A 19,531-nucleotide genomic window follows, 5' to 3' on the forward strand; every position below is an offset into this window, starting at 1 on the left:
GAGGGGGGAGGGGGGACACAGAGGGAGGAAGAAGCGGCGGCGGCGGCTCCTCTTTGCAGAGGGGGAAACTCCGAGGGATAAGAGCAAGAATAATGCGGTAGGCGAGGCGGGCTGCTCGCTCCCGGCTCCGGCTCCGGCTCCGGCCCCGGCCCCGGCTCCGGCGGCAGCAGCGGCAGCCCCAGCAGCGGCAGCACCCCCAGCAGCGGCAGCACCCCCAGCAGCTGACAGCCCCGCCGGCAGGCTCCCTCGCTGACCGCCGACTGTCAATGGAGCTGGAAAACATCGTGGCCAACACGGTCTTGCTGAAAGCCAGGGAAGGTAAGAGGCAGGGCTGGTGCGTGGCTGGCGCGCTCGCCGCGGGCTGGGGCCGTGCGCGTGCGGGATGCCCGCGGGGAGTTGGTCGCCGGCAGGACCCCCCGCCCCGCTGCCCGGCGGACGCTTCGCGGTCCCTGCCCTCGGGCTCCGAGAATCTGGACTTGGGCAGAGAAGGAGAAACGCAGAGGTTGCAGGGATTCGGATGCTAAAATCTCCCGTGGTTTCCGGCTCTAACCTTACAGACCGTGCGTGCCATCTCGGCAGCTGTTGAAAGGTCAGTTGGAAAAGCCTTCATTCAGGAAGAGACGGGCAAACATGCAAGCGAAATAGCTTTTCGAGCCGGCCCGGGATGCTTCTGTGAGTGTGAACTGGTGTGTGTGTTGGGGCGAGTGTGTGTGGGGGGGTTGGAATTAGCAGAAGCCAAGTCTTTGCTTGCGCAGGCTGAGTTGATATAGGCTATTGCTGGAAACCATCCGCTGGGAATGTTTCTTAGGGAAATCCCGTCGTGTGGAAGGAAGCCTTTTAAAGGCAAAGTAAGATGTTAAGGAATTAGCCTGTTCGTAGAATTACCGGAGAATGGCTGTACGGATCACCTAGAAAATAATTAAGAATTTCAGAGTTGGGTTCTCTCCCCCCCCACCCCCTCCCGCCTTGATGATGGGAATTGAATTGTCTGATCTGAGTTCAGTTAAAAAGGTAAGTGTGCTGAGTGCTTAGATGCGTTTTGGGTGCAAATTATTAAGATTTCCTGCATTTCGCTGGCAGGAAATATCGTCAAAACGAAGTGGGTAGGAGCCTAAGTCAAAGCTGTAAACACACATTTTGACTCCTTCTTGAGATGAAGAGAGAGAGAGAGAAAGAAAAAAAAAAGTAGCCCGGAAACTTAGATGCTTCCCAAAAATGATTGCGTGTAAATATACATATTTAGGAACACCTGGAATTTATGTAACATCTCTTTTGCCAAGATTTGAGCTCTGGCGTGCAGCCGTTTTACAAAAAGGGGAAGTGGTTTTTTCCCTTTCATGGGAGGAGGCTTTATTTGACACCCAAGGTGAGAAGGCAGCCTAAGTAAGGTCTCGGCTTCAGAAGGATACTCAGGGAGCAAGCAGTCCACGAAAATGCTTTACCTACTTAATATTTTCATTCACTCACTTTGATGAATGAAGGGAGAATTTCTGGCTAGCAATAAAACGATTCATGTTTACCCAGCCAGTTCCATCACCTTGTGGCTCTGTACACGCTGTGCGGGTGGGTGGGTGATGCACAGCCCAGTAACTCGACCCAGCGTTCGCGTCGTAATTTCGTCGTCACTTGTCGCCCTAAAGCAGCTGCCTGGAAGGTTTGCTTTGCAAACCCCAGCAGAGTTTAAAATATGCAGGTCCGACCATGTGTCTCCCCCCCCCCCCAACCCCCCATTGCTCAGCTCTGGTGTGAACAGACTTGTAGGAGTGGCTGTTACTTGGGAACTTCAGGTTTCTAAGGCCTGAGTTGTTGTTGTGTTTTTTTTTTTTTTTTTTCTTTTGACCTAACCTGGCATTTTAGCGAGCTGGATCAAGGTGGGGACTAGTGGGCTCTCCCCTGGACTGGGCTGTGCGTCCGGGAGGGAAAGCGGAGAAAACAGCCCCCTGTTTGCAGCCTTTGCAACCGCCACCTAGTGGCGGGACTTGGTTGTATCGCTTAGGGCTTGAGGGCTGGGAAAGTTTTCCACCCTCCCTCCATTCTGAAATTATTTCTTGGGAAATCACTGGATACGATGGTGCTGGAGGCTTTGCAAGTTTCACCGGTTTCTCCTCTAAGGAGGAATCCTCTCCCTTAGATTTGGTGCTCTACACGTTCGTTTGCTTGGGCCATGCTTTCTTCTGCCCTCAGCATTTGGTTGCTTTTTAAAAAATGTTTTGCTTGGAGTTGGCAAAATGTTAATCAATTTTCTCTCCCAAATTGGTCTCTCTAGTTTTTGTTTTTGTTTTTTTTTTTTTTTTCCCACTGCCTGATATGTTTGCTTGGCAGGTTAACAAATTCTTTTTTACGGAACACTAGGGAAGAGAACAGCAGGCTGGAAGCTTATATAGAATGACTGAATTACAGTGATTAAAAGTGCTGGAGAATGTGCCTTTCACTTCCTTTGCCTTTGAAAGTCTTTTCAGTTTCTCTTGGAGAGTTTGGTAGTCATCTCATGGTGAAGAAATAGCTTTGGACGATGCCTTTGAAATGGAGAGGGCCTTGTCTGTAAGGAAAGGGAGAGACTGACATGTGAATGAGAAAAATTAATCACTGACATGGAAACTTCATCTTTAAATTTGCATTTCTCCCCAGCTTTCTTTCTTACAATTAAAGAGAATCCCCATTTTTTAAAAAAAAAGATTTAATTTATTTATTCACGAGAGACAGAGAGAGAAAGAGAGAGGCAGAGACACACGCAGAGGGAGAAGCAGGCTCCACGCAGGGAACCTGACACAGGACTCGATCCCGGGTCTCCAGGATCACACCCTGGGCCAAAGGTGGCAGTAAACCGCTGAGCCACCGGGGCTGCCCAAGAATTCCCAGTTTTAAATGTTCTACTTTCTTCTTCTTGGGTCTTTATTAGAGATTCCAGCACATGTATTCTAGTTACTGTGGAAGTTTTTAGAAATAAAAAAAAAGAAAACCTTTTTCTTTTCTTTTTCTTTTCTCGGTTACCATATTGTTGAAGTTATTCATTTAAATTAAGGAATTCTCCAGAAAAATCATATCATCCAAAAAATCAGAAGTGAAAACATTCAGTCAATTTAGTGAAATCTCAAATGTAAAATTTATGGTATCTTGAATAATCTGAGTTGTTTAGAATGTTTAAAAAGCCCTTCTTAACTTCGTACTCTTATGAAAGGTCACAGATGAGAAATATAATGGGCGTATGTGAAATTTAATTTACTTCACTTAACAAAATACACTGTAAACAATTTAAAATAAGGCTTTCAAGTACAAGTCACATTTGTCCCCAACAATAGAGGAACAGGACTTGAAGAAAGACAGACTCACTTTGCAAATGCTATAAACAAAATTGTAGTTGTCCATGTTGGTGGGTAATTTTGGGGCTGATATTTCATTATTATTATGCATTCTTAAAGGCAGATGGCTTCTTAGTTCACTGTAAATTCAGATTTTTACCATAATAAAGTACGTATAAAGGGAAAAGATGAATATATCAGTAAGAGAGAAAAATCTGTAAGTGGGTTAGAGTAAAATGAGTCATTGTTAATCATTATAAAACATAGCAAACAACCTTTGTGAAGGTTGTTTTGAAATAAGAAAAGATAGATCTAGATAATCTAGGTTCAAAATTTTAAACCACCCAAATGTATCTTGTGGGCTGTGTATTTGTCCTTGTCTCATGAGAAAACACTGACTTGATCACTCTTAGGGACTTTAGATTACTCTCCTAAAAAGTGGTTCAGGAAAAAAAAGAAGTGGAGACTGAATTCATGCCAATTTATGGAAATGAGCTAAGTGATTAAGCATTTAATGAAAAGAGACCCAGATTAACTATATCTATCTATCTATTTACATTTTAGAATCCCAGAAAATTGGCAAGCAAGCTGGTGTTGAAATAATAGTGAGAAAGAGTGTTTGCAGAGCGTCTTTTGTGTGTTTCTTTTGGGTTTTACTGTTGCAGTGAAGGTTTTTATGTTTTTCTCATATTCCAGATCTCTTGCCTCACTCTTGAGTGAACCATGGTGAGAAGCAATTTTGCAGGGGCTCACCTTTCCTCACAGGCCAGTCATAGCCATAGCTGATCAATAAAGATGACAGAGGAAGTATTGATCACATTTTCCTTGGCATTTCCTGAGCATCCTAGCAGGCACCGAGCACAGGAACCCAGAAGTCAGAAATGTAATGACTTTGCCATTGGTCACAATTGCCGAAAAGCAGCAAATATAGGAACTTTTCTCTCGGATAACTCTGTGGCTTGTGGGCCTGGAGCTCTCTGATGATTGCAATTAGGGGCCTGGGAAAAGGTGCAGCTCTGTGCTGGCAGAGGCTAGGGATGGTAGGAGGCAGGGAACCTACATCCAGCCCGTGAGGGGCAGGCTCTGCTGGGACAGACTCAGCATTCCACAGCAGGGCTCCAAGCCCGAGCTTCCTTCCCTCTTTCCCTTGTACCCTCAGCTCGCGATGATGAAATGACACGTCAGTGTATTTCATTATTAGAACCCTGGAATGTCTCTGAAGCTTACAGCCTCCTTACTGCCACCGGCAGGCATACTTCTCCCGCCCCGTGCACTTCTCCCTCCAATCTCACTGTGTGGGAGAGCTTCAGCGGTCACCCAGGCTGGGAGCTGCCTGGCCCTACAATGCCATTAAATGAAACTGCCTTTTATTTTTTCTACGTTTCTTTTTAAGTACTGATGACTTTGAGGTAGAGAAACCAAAAGCAATGTTTTCAGAAGGCCTTGCTCTCTTACAGAAAGATTTCAAGTGATGATTTTAATTAATTGAGCGGCCTATTTTTTAAAAAATCATCAGATAAATGCCCACAAGACTCTTATCTGTCAGTAGCTTGGCGGCTTCTTGTCAGATTCTAAACTCCAAAAAGCTTGATTCTTGCAGTGCCCAAACGAATCCTTGTTTAAATGATGTCTTCAGAAGCTGTAACTGTTGTAGTGGCTTGATAAACGGTACCCTTTGGGTCTGGGCTGAAGACTTCAGAAATGTCTAAGTGGACTCAGGAAAGAGCCCAATATACAGCCAAATTCACCTTTTCCAAGGGCTATTCAGCCTGTACCTGGGAGCTTCCAGTGTTCTTGGGAAACCATCCAGGACTGTGGGCAATATTTATTTTTACTTCATTTTATTTCTTAATTTCTTAAGTGGGCTCCATGCTGGGCTCCCAAAGTGGAGCTTGAACCCAGGACCCTGAGATCAAGACCTCAGCTGAGACCAAGAGTCAGATGCTTAACCGATTGAGCCAACCAGGTGCCCCTGTGGGCAATATTTAAAGTTAATATTTGTTGCCAAGATATTTGTGGCTCAAGGTAAAGCATTATAATATCTAGATACATTTTGAAATAAAAACAGTCTTATGGTCACAAAAGGATATCACCACAGTCAACCATGCAATGGGGCAGAAACTTAAGATCACCATAGACAATGACCCCAAACAGGTGACCCCATAGGAAAGGAAATCAGGAGGGGCGCCTTGGGTGACTCAGTTAATTAAGTAGCTGGCTCTTGGTTTTGGCTCAGGTCAGGATCTCAGGGTCGTGGCATTGAGCCTTGCATCAGCTGGGAGTCTTTTGGGGATTCTCTCCCTCTATCTCTCCTCTGACTCCTGTTCTCTCTCTCTCAAATAAATAAATCTTATGAAAAAAAAAAAAAAAAAAAGGAAACCAGGAGTTTCTCCAGTCCTGCTCTCCCCACCCCCGCACCTCACACCAAAATAGAATAGTGAAGATAAAAAGTTTTAAGATGTGATTTTAAGATGATTAAAATGGATTATGCGGGCTTAGATAATAGGAGTGGTTTCTACTTTAAAACACATTTTGTACTACTTCAGTGAAAAATTGTATTTAAAAATACCCTAAAGGCTGAAAAGATTTTAACCAATAAATCAAGCTTCTCAAAATTGATCATTTTGGGGTGAAGACTATGTTCCATTTAGTACCATCCAAACACTGGAGGATGCCCTTCACTTTGTATACCACATGCTATGTTTTAAAAAGAAGGCAGTTAACCTCCTGACTAGACCATACCATCCCCACTTCAGTGTCTCATTTAGGGGAAACCATTCTTTTTTTTTTTTTTTTTTTAAGGCTTTATTTATTTATTCATGAGAGACACACAGAGAGAGAAGCAGAGACACAGGTAGAAGGAGAAGCAGGCTCCATGCAGGGACCCTGATGTGGGACTCGATCCGGGGACTCTGGGATCACGCCTCGAGCTGAAAGCAGGTGCTCAACCGCTGAGCCACTCAGGTGTCCCTAGGGAAAACTATTATAAATTGTCTCTGGGGATTCTAACACGGGTAAACTCACTCATTCATTCATTCATTCATTCATTCAACATCTGGTTGTTGAAGGGCCCTGTGGGAGGATGTCAGCCTTACAGAGATGCTGCTGGAGGTGGGTGCACAGGTGGAACTGGGCCTCTCATCATTATCATCTCAGGCTTTTAAACTGCTAAATCAGATATAAGTAGAACTAGATTCCCCCCCCCCCCCCCAAATGCTGAAGTTGCTGGTGGTGTGACCTGCTTAGCTGGGTCACTGTATGGACTTTGCCATTCCTAGAACTTGGGAGATGGCCTGAGGGACTAAAGTAAGATCTAAGGAGATAATTCAAAGGTCATACTTGAGGGATAGTCCTGAAACGTGGAAGACGGCTGCTAATTTTCTAAGACATTGTGTTTTTATGAAGGTCACTTCCTACAAATGGAAAACACTAAATTTAAGGGCAAGAGGACCATTTGGTTGAGAAATGACAAGATCTAAGAAGAAAACTGGTGTGCCTGGGTGCCTTCCAGGTGGAACTTTGGAAGTCTTCCTAGGAAAGTGGCCTGGGTGGGGTTGATGGGCCACAGTTCTGGAGTGAAGATGACGGAGGCCACTGTCCTCTCTGGCTTTTTGTTGGGATTGGTTTGAGCATGTCCTCTGGTGTAGCCTGTCACCTGAAATGCCCTGAAAGGGTTAAAGGTATCTAATCCTCTAAATTGGTATGCTGTCTGTCCAACATGGTAGTTACTAGCTGTATGTGCTATTTACATTTAAATAAACTAAAATAAAAAATTCAGTTCCTTAGACATGCTAACCACATTGCATGTGCTCTGTAGCCACATATGGCAAGTGGCTCCCATGTTGAGCTGCACAGATACAGGACATGCCCACCATTGCAGGAAGTTCATTTGACTATAGCTGCTCTAGAATTCTACATTCAGTTGAAGAAGAGGGTGATGACCCCCTACATCTGACATCCAAACAGGGGAGGAGGCAGTAGAAGAGAAGAGAGAAATGGGGAGGGTATGGGGAAGAGAGAGGGAAAGAGACTGAGACAGGGAGGGGAGCTGGGGGGTGAGGGATTAGGACTGAGTCACTTTGGAGACAAATTTAGTTCAGGGACACTCAGAGATATTGGTGATGGTGGTGAGCCAGCTGTATTTTCTCTTTTTTTCATATCTTGTTGGGAAATTTGCCTAGATTGAGCAACTGACTTTCCTGATTCAAATTAAGTTGTGTATTGTAGATCCAGACAGAGCCCTGTGTTCCTTCTTGAAACTCCTGACATGAGGATATTTTAAAACAATCATTTTATTAAGATAAAAACATTGTGTGTACAGAAAATCCATGGAAGGAAGGAAAAAAAAAACCCAACCCCCAACTCTTTCTGTGGACCTCAGAAAGGTGTTTTAAAATGAGGGTGAAAATAGGTAAAACAATTTTAAGGCTTTCCATTTCTTTTTTTTAAAGATTTTATTTATTTATTTATGAGAAACAGAGAGAGAGGCAGAGACACAGGCAGAGAAGCAAGCTCCCTGTGGTGAGCCCGATCTCCCAGGACTCCAGGATCATGACCTTAGCCGAAGGCAGATGCTCAACCACTAAGCCACCCAGGCATCCCAGGGCTTTCCATCGCCTCTGAACAGGTCAGATTGAAATAAAATCATGAAGAAAAATGTCAAAAACACACCGTCTTTGTATCCACTTTAAAATGATTTCTTCTTAAAAACTGTTTCCGATGAGGGGCGTCTGGGTGACTCAGTGGTTGAGCATCTATCTTTGGCTCAGGGCATGATCCCATATCCCAGGATTGAGCCCCACATTGGGCTCCCCCCAGGGACCCTGCTTCTCCCTCTGCCTGTGTCTCTGCCTCTCTCTGTGTCTCTCATAAATAAATAAAACCTTTAAAAAGAAAAAAAAAAAAGCCTGTTTCCTGTGAGATTTGAAAGATTTAAAGGATAACCCAGTGAGAGCACACTTAGAAAGCAGCTAAGCATTTGAAACAATAAAACAGTTAGTTGCTGTTCTTCGGTGTCCGAAGCAAGGAACTCTATTTGAAGTTGTGCCAAAGAGTCAACTGGTAACATCCTCTTGACAGAAGTCAGTAATAAATTAGGCTAATTTCCATCCAGCGGGCCTTGTCTCTAGGAATTTGTAAGCTGTTGAGTATCAATCTCTTTTTAAAAGGCAACAGTGAAATGAACCTCAAAGGACAACTTCCGGGGAATGTGCAGAAAGTGAAAGAAACTGAGATGAACAGATAAGATCATCCCACTTTGTGAGGCAGTAGAGGCCCACAGCCCCGAGCCTTGTCAGTGGGTCTACCGGTCTGGTCTCCACTTGCTCCCTGGTTTCACAAATAGGGAGATGGAGATGAAAGGAAGTCACTTGAACCGTAGACTTTCCTGGAGCCCTTCAATGTTTCTAAGGAAATCTTTCCCCTTCCACGTAATGTAAGCCAAAAAACAAACCTATTGCTCAGGGCAGTATGGTTTCTAAATGTGAATGCCCATGAGATTGCAATTGTGGAAAAGAAAGAGGGTCTCTGTCAGATTTCCTGGGGAAAAGGGTATAATGGGAATATATTTGTCCTCATGGATCCTAATTTCAGGTCAATGCCAATTTGAGAGCCTTTGGATACGGTAATTCTTACTAGGTTGTGAATGACCACTGATAGGTGAATCCTCCCATTAGGTGTTTCCATTTTAAAGTAGAACTGTTGGGGCACCTGGATGGCCCAGTCAGTTAAGATGGCTCAGACCATGATCCCGGGGTCCTGGGGACAGAGCCCAGCCCTGCCTTGGACTTCCTGCTCAGCGGGGAGTTGGCTTTTCCCTCTGCCCCTCCTGCACTGTGCTTGTGTGCTCACACTCTCTCAAATGAATAAATAACATCTTTTTTTTTTTTTTTTAAAGTAGAACTGTTTATCAACTCAAATGAATCTGCGATTGAGGAGGGGGAATATGTGCATGCACACATGGCGGCTGTGATCCTTTCTGGAGCCCCATTACTGGTATTCTTCTATTTGTATCCTCACCCCGCCCCATCCCTCATACATACCAATACATCAAAAGAGCAAGATCAGCCTCTTGGCATCTCCTCCTGGCAGGGGTTAGAGAGAATCTTGAGGAGCCACAGAATTGCCCCTGAGGGGCAGGGCATTAAACCAGATGGGTGGTGGTGGGGACATGTCATTGGCAGCATGCTACTCCCTTTCCTTGGCAGAGCCAATACATGGGCACTGGGCAGGCCAGTTCCTGTTGGCATTGGCTTACCACTTGCGGGTCACATCTGCCCCACACCCCCCTTGCTTGGGTGCTTGTTCCCCCTTGGGAGACCCTTGCCCTGAAGCACCTCTGCCTGACGGTACCTTAGGTGTGTGCTCAGATCTCTGCAGTTTTCTTTTTCTTCTTTTTAAAAAAATATTTTATTTATTTATTTGTGACAGATACAGAGAGAGCGAGAGCAAGGCAGAGACACAGGCAGAGGGAGAAGCAGGCTCTGTGCAGGGAGCCCGATGTGGGACTCGATCCTGGGTCCCCAGGATCACACCCTGGGCTGAAGGTGGCACCAAACCACTGAGCCACCATGGCTGCCCCTGCAGTTTTCTTTACATAATTAAAAAGTAGTGGGTTGGGGTGGGAGACAGACTGATTCCTCTGCCAGACTGCAGGGCGTCCCCCTCATCCCAGAGAGAGAGAGTGTGTGTGTGAAGCAACCCCCCTCCCCAGAAAAGCTTCTAAATATTAACCTCTTTCCATTTTTTAGTGGTAAGCTTATAGATGTTTGCATGTAGAAGCCATATTAACCTGTGTGTGTGTGTGTGTGCGCACGTGTGTGTGTGTGTGTTGCATTAATGTAGCAGCTTCACTTTTCAGGGATCTTTGCCAGCTAAAAGAGTCTCTTCTTGGGGGCCCCTGTCAAACTTGAGATGCTGGAGAGGAGGCTGCATGATGTCACTGCCTGGTCATGAGGGGACAGGAACTCAAGCCTTTGATCTGCTCCTGCAGAGAAGGTGAACCTCCTAACTTAACCACTTCAGGAAGGGAAAGGGGGTGAAGGATAGAGTTACCCAACTACAGGAGAGAACCCAGCCAGCGTAATTGGTCTGTATATCTGATAAAAGGTCTTGTGAAATCTCATTTGAAAATGGAATTTCATCTTGGCAAGGTTTTTATACCACTTGTGAAATAAAAACAAGCTGGAGAGTCAACAAATGGCCCAGGAAACAGCTTTGTAATGGCTGATGCAGAAACGTGCTCTGCTTTATCTTAATGTTGTCTGTTAATGCATTCAGGAAGAGCTTGTTGGGATGTTCGGATAACATCTGTAAGAAGGAAACTCCAAGCTCTAGGAAAAATAGGGGGTGGGGTGGGGACAAAGAATTGGGCCCAGGACTTGACTGGCAAAGGATGTCTCAAGATCCAACTTTTCTCAAGTTAGTGCTGCCGCGGGTCCCTATCTCTATGCCCCTAAGTCACAGATTAGGGAGGGTGCCTGGTGTGTTCCAGAAACGCTTGATTGATGCTGTATCCTTGTGACATGGAGGAAAGGAGGAGAGCAGAGAAAGTCAGTAAGATCTTCAAGAAATGGCCTTGATGTCACAGTAGATGGTAAATTAGGAAATGATTCAATGTGGTTAAGAAAGATTAACTAAGGGTATAGGGCAAATTGGAAAATGTTTCCCAAATGTTTGTCTTAACTGTGAAAAATGTCTGGTGAACTCCCCCACCCCCATCCCCAATTTGGAAGTGGTTTGTTTTACTTGTTTTGGAAGAAATAAATATTTGCATTAGGCCAAAACATTTGGGGCAAACAGTTCTCCCGAATTCTGAGGCTCTGTGTGGGTTGGAGGAGATGTTTCATGCCGGTAACATCATACCTTTTTTGGCCAAATCGAAGGCACCTTAGGACATAATCTTCACATGTTTTTCACATCACTACTAGAACGAGGCTGAGCAAATGGAAAGAAAATAGGAAGCCAATGATCCTTCCAGACCTAGGAAAGGCTGTTGGCCTGCCATGTGAAGGATGCAATCGTTATGGAGAAATTGCCTTTCTGCTTATGGACAAAGGGGCTGGATCCAATTAAGACAAGGAAAACGTATGTTAACTTGGAGAAAAAAAATTCTAAACAGTCAATTCTGTAATCCTTTCTGGAGAGGAAGAGGCCAGCGTGACAGGGCTTTATGGATGATGCCAAACCCTGTGATATATAATAATTAGCAACCACTGGTTATTTTGCCACACACTCATTCTACAGACCACTAACCATTGCTTGGGATGGAATGCACCGAGCCTAGATATTTGCCCCAGATGTCTTCCCATCAGTAGTATCCAATTAGAGGGATTTTTAAAATTAAAGCTTAATTCTCTATAACATATAACAGAATATAAATTAAAGAAGGACAAACCTGATTTCCTCAGTGGTTCCATGGATTACGAAGGTGCGGGTTAGTTTCCGGGTACGCTTCAAGTGTACTTCTCAGTTTACATTTTGGTAACTGCTGGGTGGCTGATGGTTTTATATGATGGTGCCTGAATTCTCACTAGTCTTTGGCCACTGAAACACAACTCTGGAAAGAATGTGAGGGGGTCAGGGATTTGAGAGTCAGGTTCTTTTTGGACAAGTGTTTAAAAGTGAACGTGTGTCTGCTTCTAATTCCGTTCCCCCAGGGTGTGGGCCTTTGTGCTCTGAATATCTGCCTTAAATATGAGAGCTTGGGGGCTCTGTGGAAGCAAAATTCTGATGGGAATCACCCTGATTTGGCTTCTGCATCTTGCCCAGTGTCATAGATCCAGCATTTAGTGCATACTTACTGTGTCCTTGGCACCCATGGTGGGTTCTGACAGGAGGAAGGGGTGAACAATGGAGTCCCTGATCTTTCTAGAAGAATCACTTAAAAATTAGAAGATCCTTTATGTATAGTGTTTTAGTTGATCTTTATAATCCTATGAGTAGGTTTTTTTCTCCCACATTCTTGTAGATGAAGAATTGGGGGCTCAAAAGGGTGAATGACTTACCATAGAGTACTCTGCTTGTTCCAGCACTTGGACCCAGCACCAAGTCCCATCTCCACGCCCAATACTCTTTCTGCTCCATCATAGCTGCTGCCCCCAACAACCTTACTAGCTATTGAGAATGTCAGTACTAACCTGTACAAGATCTGTACAAGAATTGAGTGTGCAGCTGTGACTCACAACGGAATAGGAGTCATTCTATCTAATGTCTGAGATTAAACATTTTTTTTTCCAGACAACCTACCTGTTTGCTCAAGAGGATTCAAACAGCAATGCAGAACGTTAAGAGGAAAGTCAAAATCTCTCTCCCATGTGTCCTGGTTGCTGGTTCTATCCCTCAGAGATAGTTACCATCCGCATTTAGGTGGACATTTTTCCAGATCTCTGTGTCTGTGCATGGGTGAACATAGTGTACATTTTACACAAATGGCAGACTGTATACGTGCTGTTTTGCAGCTGTTGTAGGGCTTTCCCACATCTATGTTTATAGTTTCTTTTAAAACGGATGGATGTTGAGAAAAAATCGTGAAGCCCTTTGGAAACCAAAAGTTTCAGTGAAATGGTGGGTGTTTTCTAGTATGACCCTGGGGGGTTATCTGGTGTCTTTCATTTGTCTTGGGTTGGTTTAATTGTGTATTTATTTAACTAAGCCCTTACAGTGGCCCATTTAGGTTTTCAATTCCTCCCTCCCTCCCTTTCATTCTTTCATAAGTTTCATGCCCAGCATGGAGCCTGACTATGTGAGGCTCCAGCTTACAACCCTGAGATTGAGACCTGAGCTGAGATCAGGAGTCTGACACTCAACCGAGCCACCCAGGCACCTAGGTTTTACAAGTTTTATATATATCGTAACCAGTGTAGGAATATCGTATACGTTGTATAACATCTTCATATACTTATTTTTAAAGGCTTAGGGTTTTTTTCCCCCTAGGGTGGAACCTGCCTAGTAGCATTTCCCTACCCTCTCCCCACAGCCTGCTTTGGGAGGAATAGTGATCATTTCTAAAGTGGAGTTCAGTGGCCCTAGGGATGTACAGATACATTTTCTTCTGCGATGGGGGCATGTGTGATAAGATGTTTTTGAAAACATGGGATGTAACGCCCTTCACCTCTGAGAGCGGTCATCTCTCCTGTGGTATTCAAGGTTTGGATTAGGGAAATCAAAGATTTTTTACCTGGCAGTGACAAGTCCATTGACCCTGGGTTTTGCATCTGTGGGCTGGGCAGGGAACACAGACTCAGATAACAAACCTGCAGGTTCATAAAAGTAGTCTGGTATTTATCTCCTGTGATCATTACCACAGCTCAGACTTGGCCACTCCTTCTTCATCTTTTTCTTTCAGTTTGAGAAAGAAAGAAATCAGGCTCAGAGAGGTGAAGTGGTTTTCCGAGGGCACACAGCAAGGACCTACTTCTCCCTCTTCCCTCGTGCTGACCCAGTGCGCTTCCCCGTTGGGTCATACCTGTACAAGTTCAGCTCATTGAGGCAGTGGCTTTGGGAATGTATCTTGGGGTGGGCACGCTTTTTCCTGATTCTCTCAGAGGGGTTGCGTGTGCTTCTGTTGGGAGCTCCCCTTAATTTCTCACATTCCTAGCTTTCGTCTGGTATGGCATTCTGCTCCGTGGAATTCTGTGGCTTCTTTGCCCAGTAGCTACTTTGCCTGAAGGTTTGCAATGTGATTTACCCTAGGTCAGGGTTCTAGGAGTCCCACCTTGAGGACCAAAAGCACATGTAAAAACAGGTCGCTGGCCCTCTGGTATCTCCCATCTCTCTTTTCCTCCAAGAGAAGCTTGGCATGAGGGTAGAGTCCAAAGCTTTCAGCCTTCAGTATTTTTGCAGCTGTTGGAGGGGAGAGTGGCATTTTCTTCCTGGAGGCATTTGTAGATGTGTTGGCTCACACTCCAGTGCTCACTGCTGCCTGGAAGCCGCAGAGTCACCAAACTGAGAAAGGCTGCCCGCTATTTGGGTGATCAGTTGAACGTGGCCGTGGACTCACCGCTGTCTCCTTTCTTCCCCAAGCAGGGGTCCGAGGACCAAAGGAAGGGCACACAGAGAGAGGTGCCAGAGCTGAGGCAGTCTGTGACGGAGGACCGGTCTCCAGGCCAGGATTGTCCTCTGAGGCAGTTTGGCGGCTCTGATACCGATTCTCTGGCGGCATTTGTTACCCAGAGCTCCAGAGTACCACAGCATGGGCAGCTTAGGACCACAGAAATTTATTGTCTCACAGTTCTGGAGGCCAGAAGTCTGAGATCAAGTTGTGGGCAAGCCACACTCCCCCTGGAGGTGCTAGGGACGGATCTGTTCCAGGCCTCTCTCCTTGCTTCTGGGAGCTTCAGGCGTTCCTGGGCTTGTAGATGTCTTCTTTTTATCTCTCTTCACACATTCTTCCCTCTGTGCCTGTCTGCCTCCTTGTCCAAATTTCCCCTGTTTATAAAGACACCAGTCAAACTGGATTAGGGCTCAGCCTAACAACCTCATTTTAACTTCATTTTTTTAATTGAAGTATAGTTGACATACCATATTATATTAGTTTCAAGTGTACAACATAGTGATTCAACATTTATGTACATTTCAAACTGACCTCATTTTAACTAAATCACTCTGTGAAGACCTTGTTTCCAAATAAGGTCATATTCTGAGGTTAGGGTTTCTTTCCTTCTTCTTTTTTTTTTTTTTTTTTTTTTTTGTGGGGGCACAATTCAACCCATAAGAAAAAATCCTTCCCATAGTCTGAATCAGAAGTGCATGGGCAGGGGCACTTGGGTGGCTCAGTGGTTGAGTGTCTACCTTTGGCTCAGATCATGATCCTGGGGTCCTGGGATCAAGTCCTGCATTGGGTTCCCCACAGGAAGCCTCCTTCTCCCTCTGCCTATGTCTCTGTGTCTCTCATGAATAAATAAATAAAATCTTAAAAAAAAAAAAAAAAAAGAAGCTCATGGACAGTACCTAGGCATTTGTATTTTCCAAACTCCCGAGGATCAGCCAGGCATGGAAATTCCTGCTCTGAAGACTTTTTGACTGTTTCCTGAGATGATGTTGAGTTTCTACTCCAGCCTGCTCTCCAATTAGGACTCTGCACCATCCTTGAGAGCTGGTTTCTGTTCTCTGCTCCACTCTTCCTAGGCTTGGGGAACTCACACCCTCTCTCAAGCAGCTCATCCTGTTTTGAACTGCTGAAGTAGGAAAAATATTTGTTAGATAGGCTTCTTGCTCTACCCACTAAATTGCAACCTCCCTGAGGGCTGGGACTTGGATTTTTTTTCTTTGCTTGTATTTTCCTGGGCCTCACCAAGTGCTGATGGGGAACCTAAATCTGCAGTCAAGCCCAGGTCCATTAGTCCTGGCTCTACTCTTTGGAGGCATCCAGAATAAATGTACCACACTTTGCTGGGGTGGGGGTGGGGGGTGTCCTTTTTTTTTTTTTTTTTTTTTCCAGTGCAGAAAGGTGTTTTATTATAGCACTGGGGCAGAACCTGTGGGCAGAAAGAGCGACTGGGGCCCTTCTATTTTTTTTAAAAATTTTTTATTTATTTATGATAGTCACACACACAGAGAGAGAGAGGCAGAGACATAGGCAGAGGGAGAAGCAGGCTCCATGCACAGGAAGCCCGATGTGGGATTCGATCCCGGGTCTCCAAGATCGCGCCCTGGGCCAAAGGCAGGCGCTAAACCCCTGCGCCACCCAGGGATCCCTGGGGCCCTTCTAATATCAGAAGATGACTGTGCTTCCCACTATAAAATTGAAACCGAATCCCAGGCTCTGGACTCCCAGCTTGGTGCTCTTCTTCCACATTCAAGAAACAGACACATTTAGCCTAGGATCAGAATCTGTTAGCAGATGGGAAGATTGTGTTGCTAACATCTGGCAAAGTTCAAGGACATAGCCAATTTAATAACTTCCTGAGGTGAGATCAAGACACACACTTTCTTTCTCTTCAAAGTAATAGTGGTATCTTCTTCTGCTCTTACGTGTCCTAAGCCAAAGTGTTTCAATTCCCCTGGAAGCCCTATTGATGCCTCCAGTGAAGAGGTTGATGAGGAAGGAAGATGGTGCCACCAACATGCTGTGTGAGTTTTTGGCACATTGCTTGATCTCTCTGAGCTGTATAAATGTACACCTTGCCCAGGTGATTTCTGGAGCTCTATTCACCCTTCAGATCTGAGAATGTGCTGGTGCATTTTCCACTGATGGTAATTCAACTGCGGGTACTTCATAATAAGATTTGATGTTAATTTGAAGAGCAGCTATTACACATTAAAGTCAAAAATTACCCCAAGGAAAGAATTAGAGCTGGGAGGGGTTCCTTGTGTCTTAGAAACAAACAGGAAAAAACCCCACCACTGCTAATTTAACTGATGCCTGCAATCTAAGAAACACAAATGCATGATTCTAGTATTTTCTTTAGTGGATTATAGAAAAGAAAATTAAATCAAAAGTCAAAAACAAACAGTTTGATTGCTCTTCACTGTATTATCTTAATAAACAGTCTTCCTGGAAAGTTTAAAAATACACAGTGCTCTGTCTGGCCAGAGAAAACAATAAGTAAATATTGTTGAGAAAATGTGAGAATTTTCCATTTAGACACGAGTGATGGCAACATTGTCATGTGGACTTGGAGACATCCCACAGGATATTAGAGGTTAATAAGCAATTACCTACTTTTCAAGGCTTGGGTTGAGGACCCTGTTGTCCTCCACAGGGTTAGAATGGGAATGAGCACTGCCGAGCATTCTCCTAGGCTCCAGGCAAATCCTGACCCACTTCTTCATTTGCCCGTTGCAACGTTGTTCTAGACATCTGCCTTATTTTGACCAGCTGCACAGATTTCACAGTCTAGGGGAACACTGAGAGGATTGGCAGTTCTCTTTCACTTAGGATTTCCATGGTGTAAGTGACAAAAGGTTGGCGATTTGGTAATTTGTCTGAGATCTCAAAGCCAGTAATTTAGCTTCTCAGTATCTTTCTCATCACATCACAATCTCATTGCAATCATGAGGGATAATGCCCTCATGATTACGGAGACCCAGTGAAGAATATAAGTAAAAGAAAACATCCAGATACACACCCAAGTGTAGGTAAAAATTTAGAGTATAATAATGGAAGCATTTCGAATAAAAAGGGAAAGAATGGCTGACTTAGGAAATGGTGTTGAGATAATGGCTAATGAATCACTGAGGAAGACATAACATTGGATTCCTACCTTACACTAACTAAACAAATTACAAATGCGTTGAAGATTTAGATTTGTGAAAAAAATGAAACTATAAACATTCTAGAAGAAAGTATGGGTGAATATTTCAGTTTTGAGGTACAATCATAAAAAAAGCTAACAGTTGACAATGCAAAAAAGAAATAATCTCTGATAAAAGAGATCATAACAAGAGTTGACAGTTGAGTGACAAACTGGAAAATAGCTTTAATTTATAAAATACTCTCATAGAAATCAATCAGAGGGAGGAAATGTCCAGTAGAGAAATGTCCAAAGACCACAAAGAGGTATTTCACAAAAGAAAGAATAGCCAAGAAAAGCAGCTCTATTAATTAAGTAGGAGTCTTGGTTGCAAACGAAGCAATCAAGTTTGAACTAGTATAGGCAAATGGGAACTCATTTGGGAGGAAAGTGAGTTATCTTGTGTGTCGAGGAAGAGTGGGAAGTACAGGGACTCAGATGCCTCAGAACCACCTGGAACTTGCACATTCCTAGCGCTCTCCATCTCTTTTATCTGCTTCTTGATCTACCTATCCTCCTGTTTTTCTCACTATTTTCTCCATATGCTGGGGAATGTGTCACGGTTTCACATTCAACAACTTCCACCAGTTGAGAGAGACTGGTAGTTTCCTCCCCAATTCCGACTTGAAAAATTTTAAGGAATGACTTCTATTGACCTGTCTTGTGTCGGTGGATTGCTCTGGAACAATGAAAGTAGATTGCAGGCATCAATTCTTAGATTCTTAGATTGAAGCCTATGGGGGTGAAATTGTAACAACATGGTGGCTCTGGTTACAGCTAGAGAGGGTGGGAGTAGTTAGTGGGGAAGTAGTTTCTAGGGGGAGAAGAGAGGCATTACATAGGGATTTACTATACATGAAAAAATGCTCAACGCTTCAGTAAACTGAATCTTGTGTATATGCAGAATCTTAGAATGGCAAAAATGTAACACATTGATAAGGAAGTGTGGGGAGATAGGTTCTTTCAAGCATAATACTCCCTTTGCTGATAGGAGTGCAAATTGAGATCTTTCTTAAGGAGTCTGACAATATATACATCAAAGGCTGAAATTGTGCAACCTTTGGCCTTGAAATTCCAATTCTAGGATTTTATCTTAAGAAACCCAGTGCACAAATGATATACAGAGTGTTATAAATGGTAGAGAGTATTTATAACAGAAATAGGAAACAATTTAAGTGACCATTGGTAGAGGATTGATAATACAAATTTTGGCATATTCAAATAATGGACTCCTCTGTAACCATTAAGAATTATGGAGATCTATTCTTTTTTTTTTTTTTAAGACCTTATTTATTTATTCATGAGAGACACACAGAGAGGCAGAGACACAGGAAGAGAGAGAAGCAGGCTCCTCACAGGGAGCCCCATGTGTGGGACTCGATCCTGAACCCTGGGATCATGATCTGAGCTGAAGGCAGATGCTCAACTGCTGGGCCACCCAGGCGTCCCTGTGTAGATCTATTTTTATTGATGTGGAGAAATGATCATGATGTAGTGAATGGAGGTTGAGATAACCTAGGTTTTGTATTGTGAGCGTGCAATATATTTATAATTGGAAAAACAAGATATTTTCATTGGGAGAAGGGGGATGGCAATCAGTGCCTTGTAAATATAAGTCTGCTTGCTGGGATCATAAAGAAATAAGATCCTAAAAAAAAAAAAAACGAAAAAAAAAAAAACAAAAAAAACCCCAAAGCATATTAGGCCCTCTGGATCTCACCAAGGGTTATCCTACTTAGCATTTCACCATCAGAAGTCCTAAGATTACTCCAGCCATCTTGTTTAAATGATTCTTGAAATTTCTCCTTGAATCCATTTGTTGATTGACTAGTTTGATTGAATCTATAATAAATATCTTAGTGCATCTAGCATGCTTTTTTTTGACTCTGCTAAATGGTGACACATCTTTGTCTTTCTTTTTCTTTCTTTTGATTTTTGGGAAAAGCCTATGTTCCTTTATTGTCAGGTTTGGTGCATAAAGCAGATAGCCCCCTGGGT

The 19,531-nt window shown here is 43.9% G+C and overlaps 1 protein-coding gene across 3 annotated transcripts in view; it reads left to right on the forward strand.

Annotated features, from left to right (window-relative positions):
- The first annotated feature begins 23 nt into the window (after positions 1–23).
- The window catches only part of GRK5 (G protein-coupled receptor kinase 5), a 212,296-nt gene continuing 192,788 nt past the window's right edge, over positions 24–19,531 (forward strand). Inside the window, exon 1 of one of the 3 annotated variants that reach the window (XM_038578947.1) lies at positions 24–318. In XM_038578947.1, the coding sequence (XP_038434875.1) occupies positions 267–318 (52 nt within the window). In that variant the 5' untranslated portion in view covers positions 24–266. Of the gene's footprint in view, positions 319–653; positions 673–19,531 lie in introns of those variants that run through there. The other 2 variants (XM_038578948.1, XM_038578950.1) reach the window with 2 other exon arrangements.

The sequence above is a fragment of the Canis lupus genome, chromosome 28, assembly GCF_011100685.1.
Source record: "Canis lupus familiaris isolate Mischka breed German Shepherd chromosome 28, alternate assembly UU_Cfam_GSD_1.0, whole genome shotgun sequence".
NCBI classification, from domain to species: domain Eukaryota; kingdom Metazoa; phylum Chordata; class Mammalia; order Carnivora; family Canidae; genus Canis; species Canis lupus.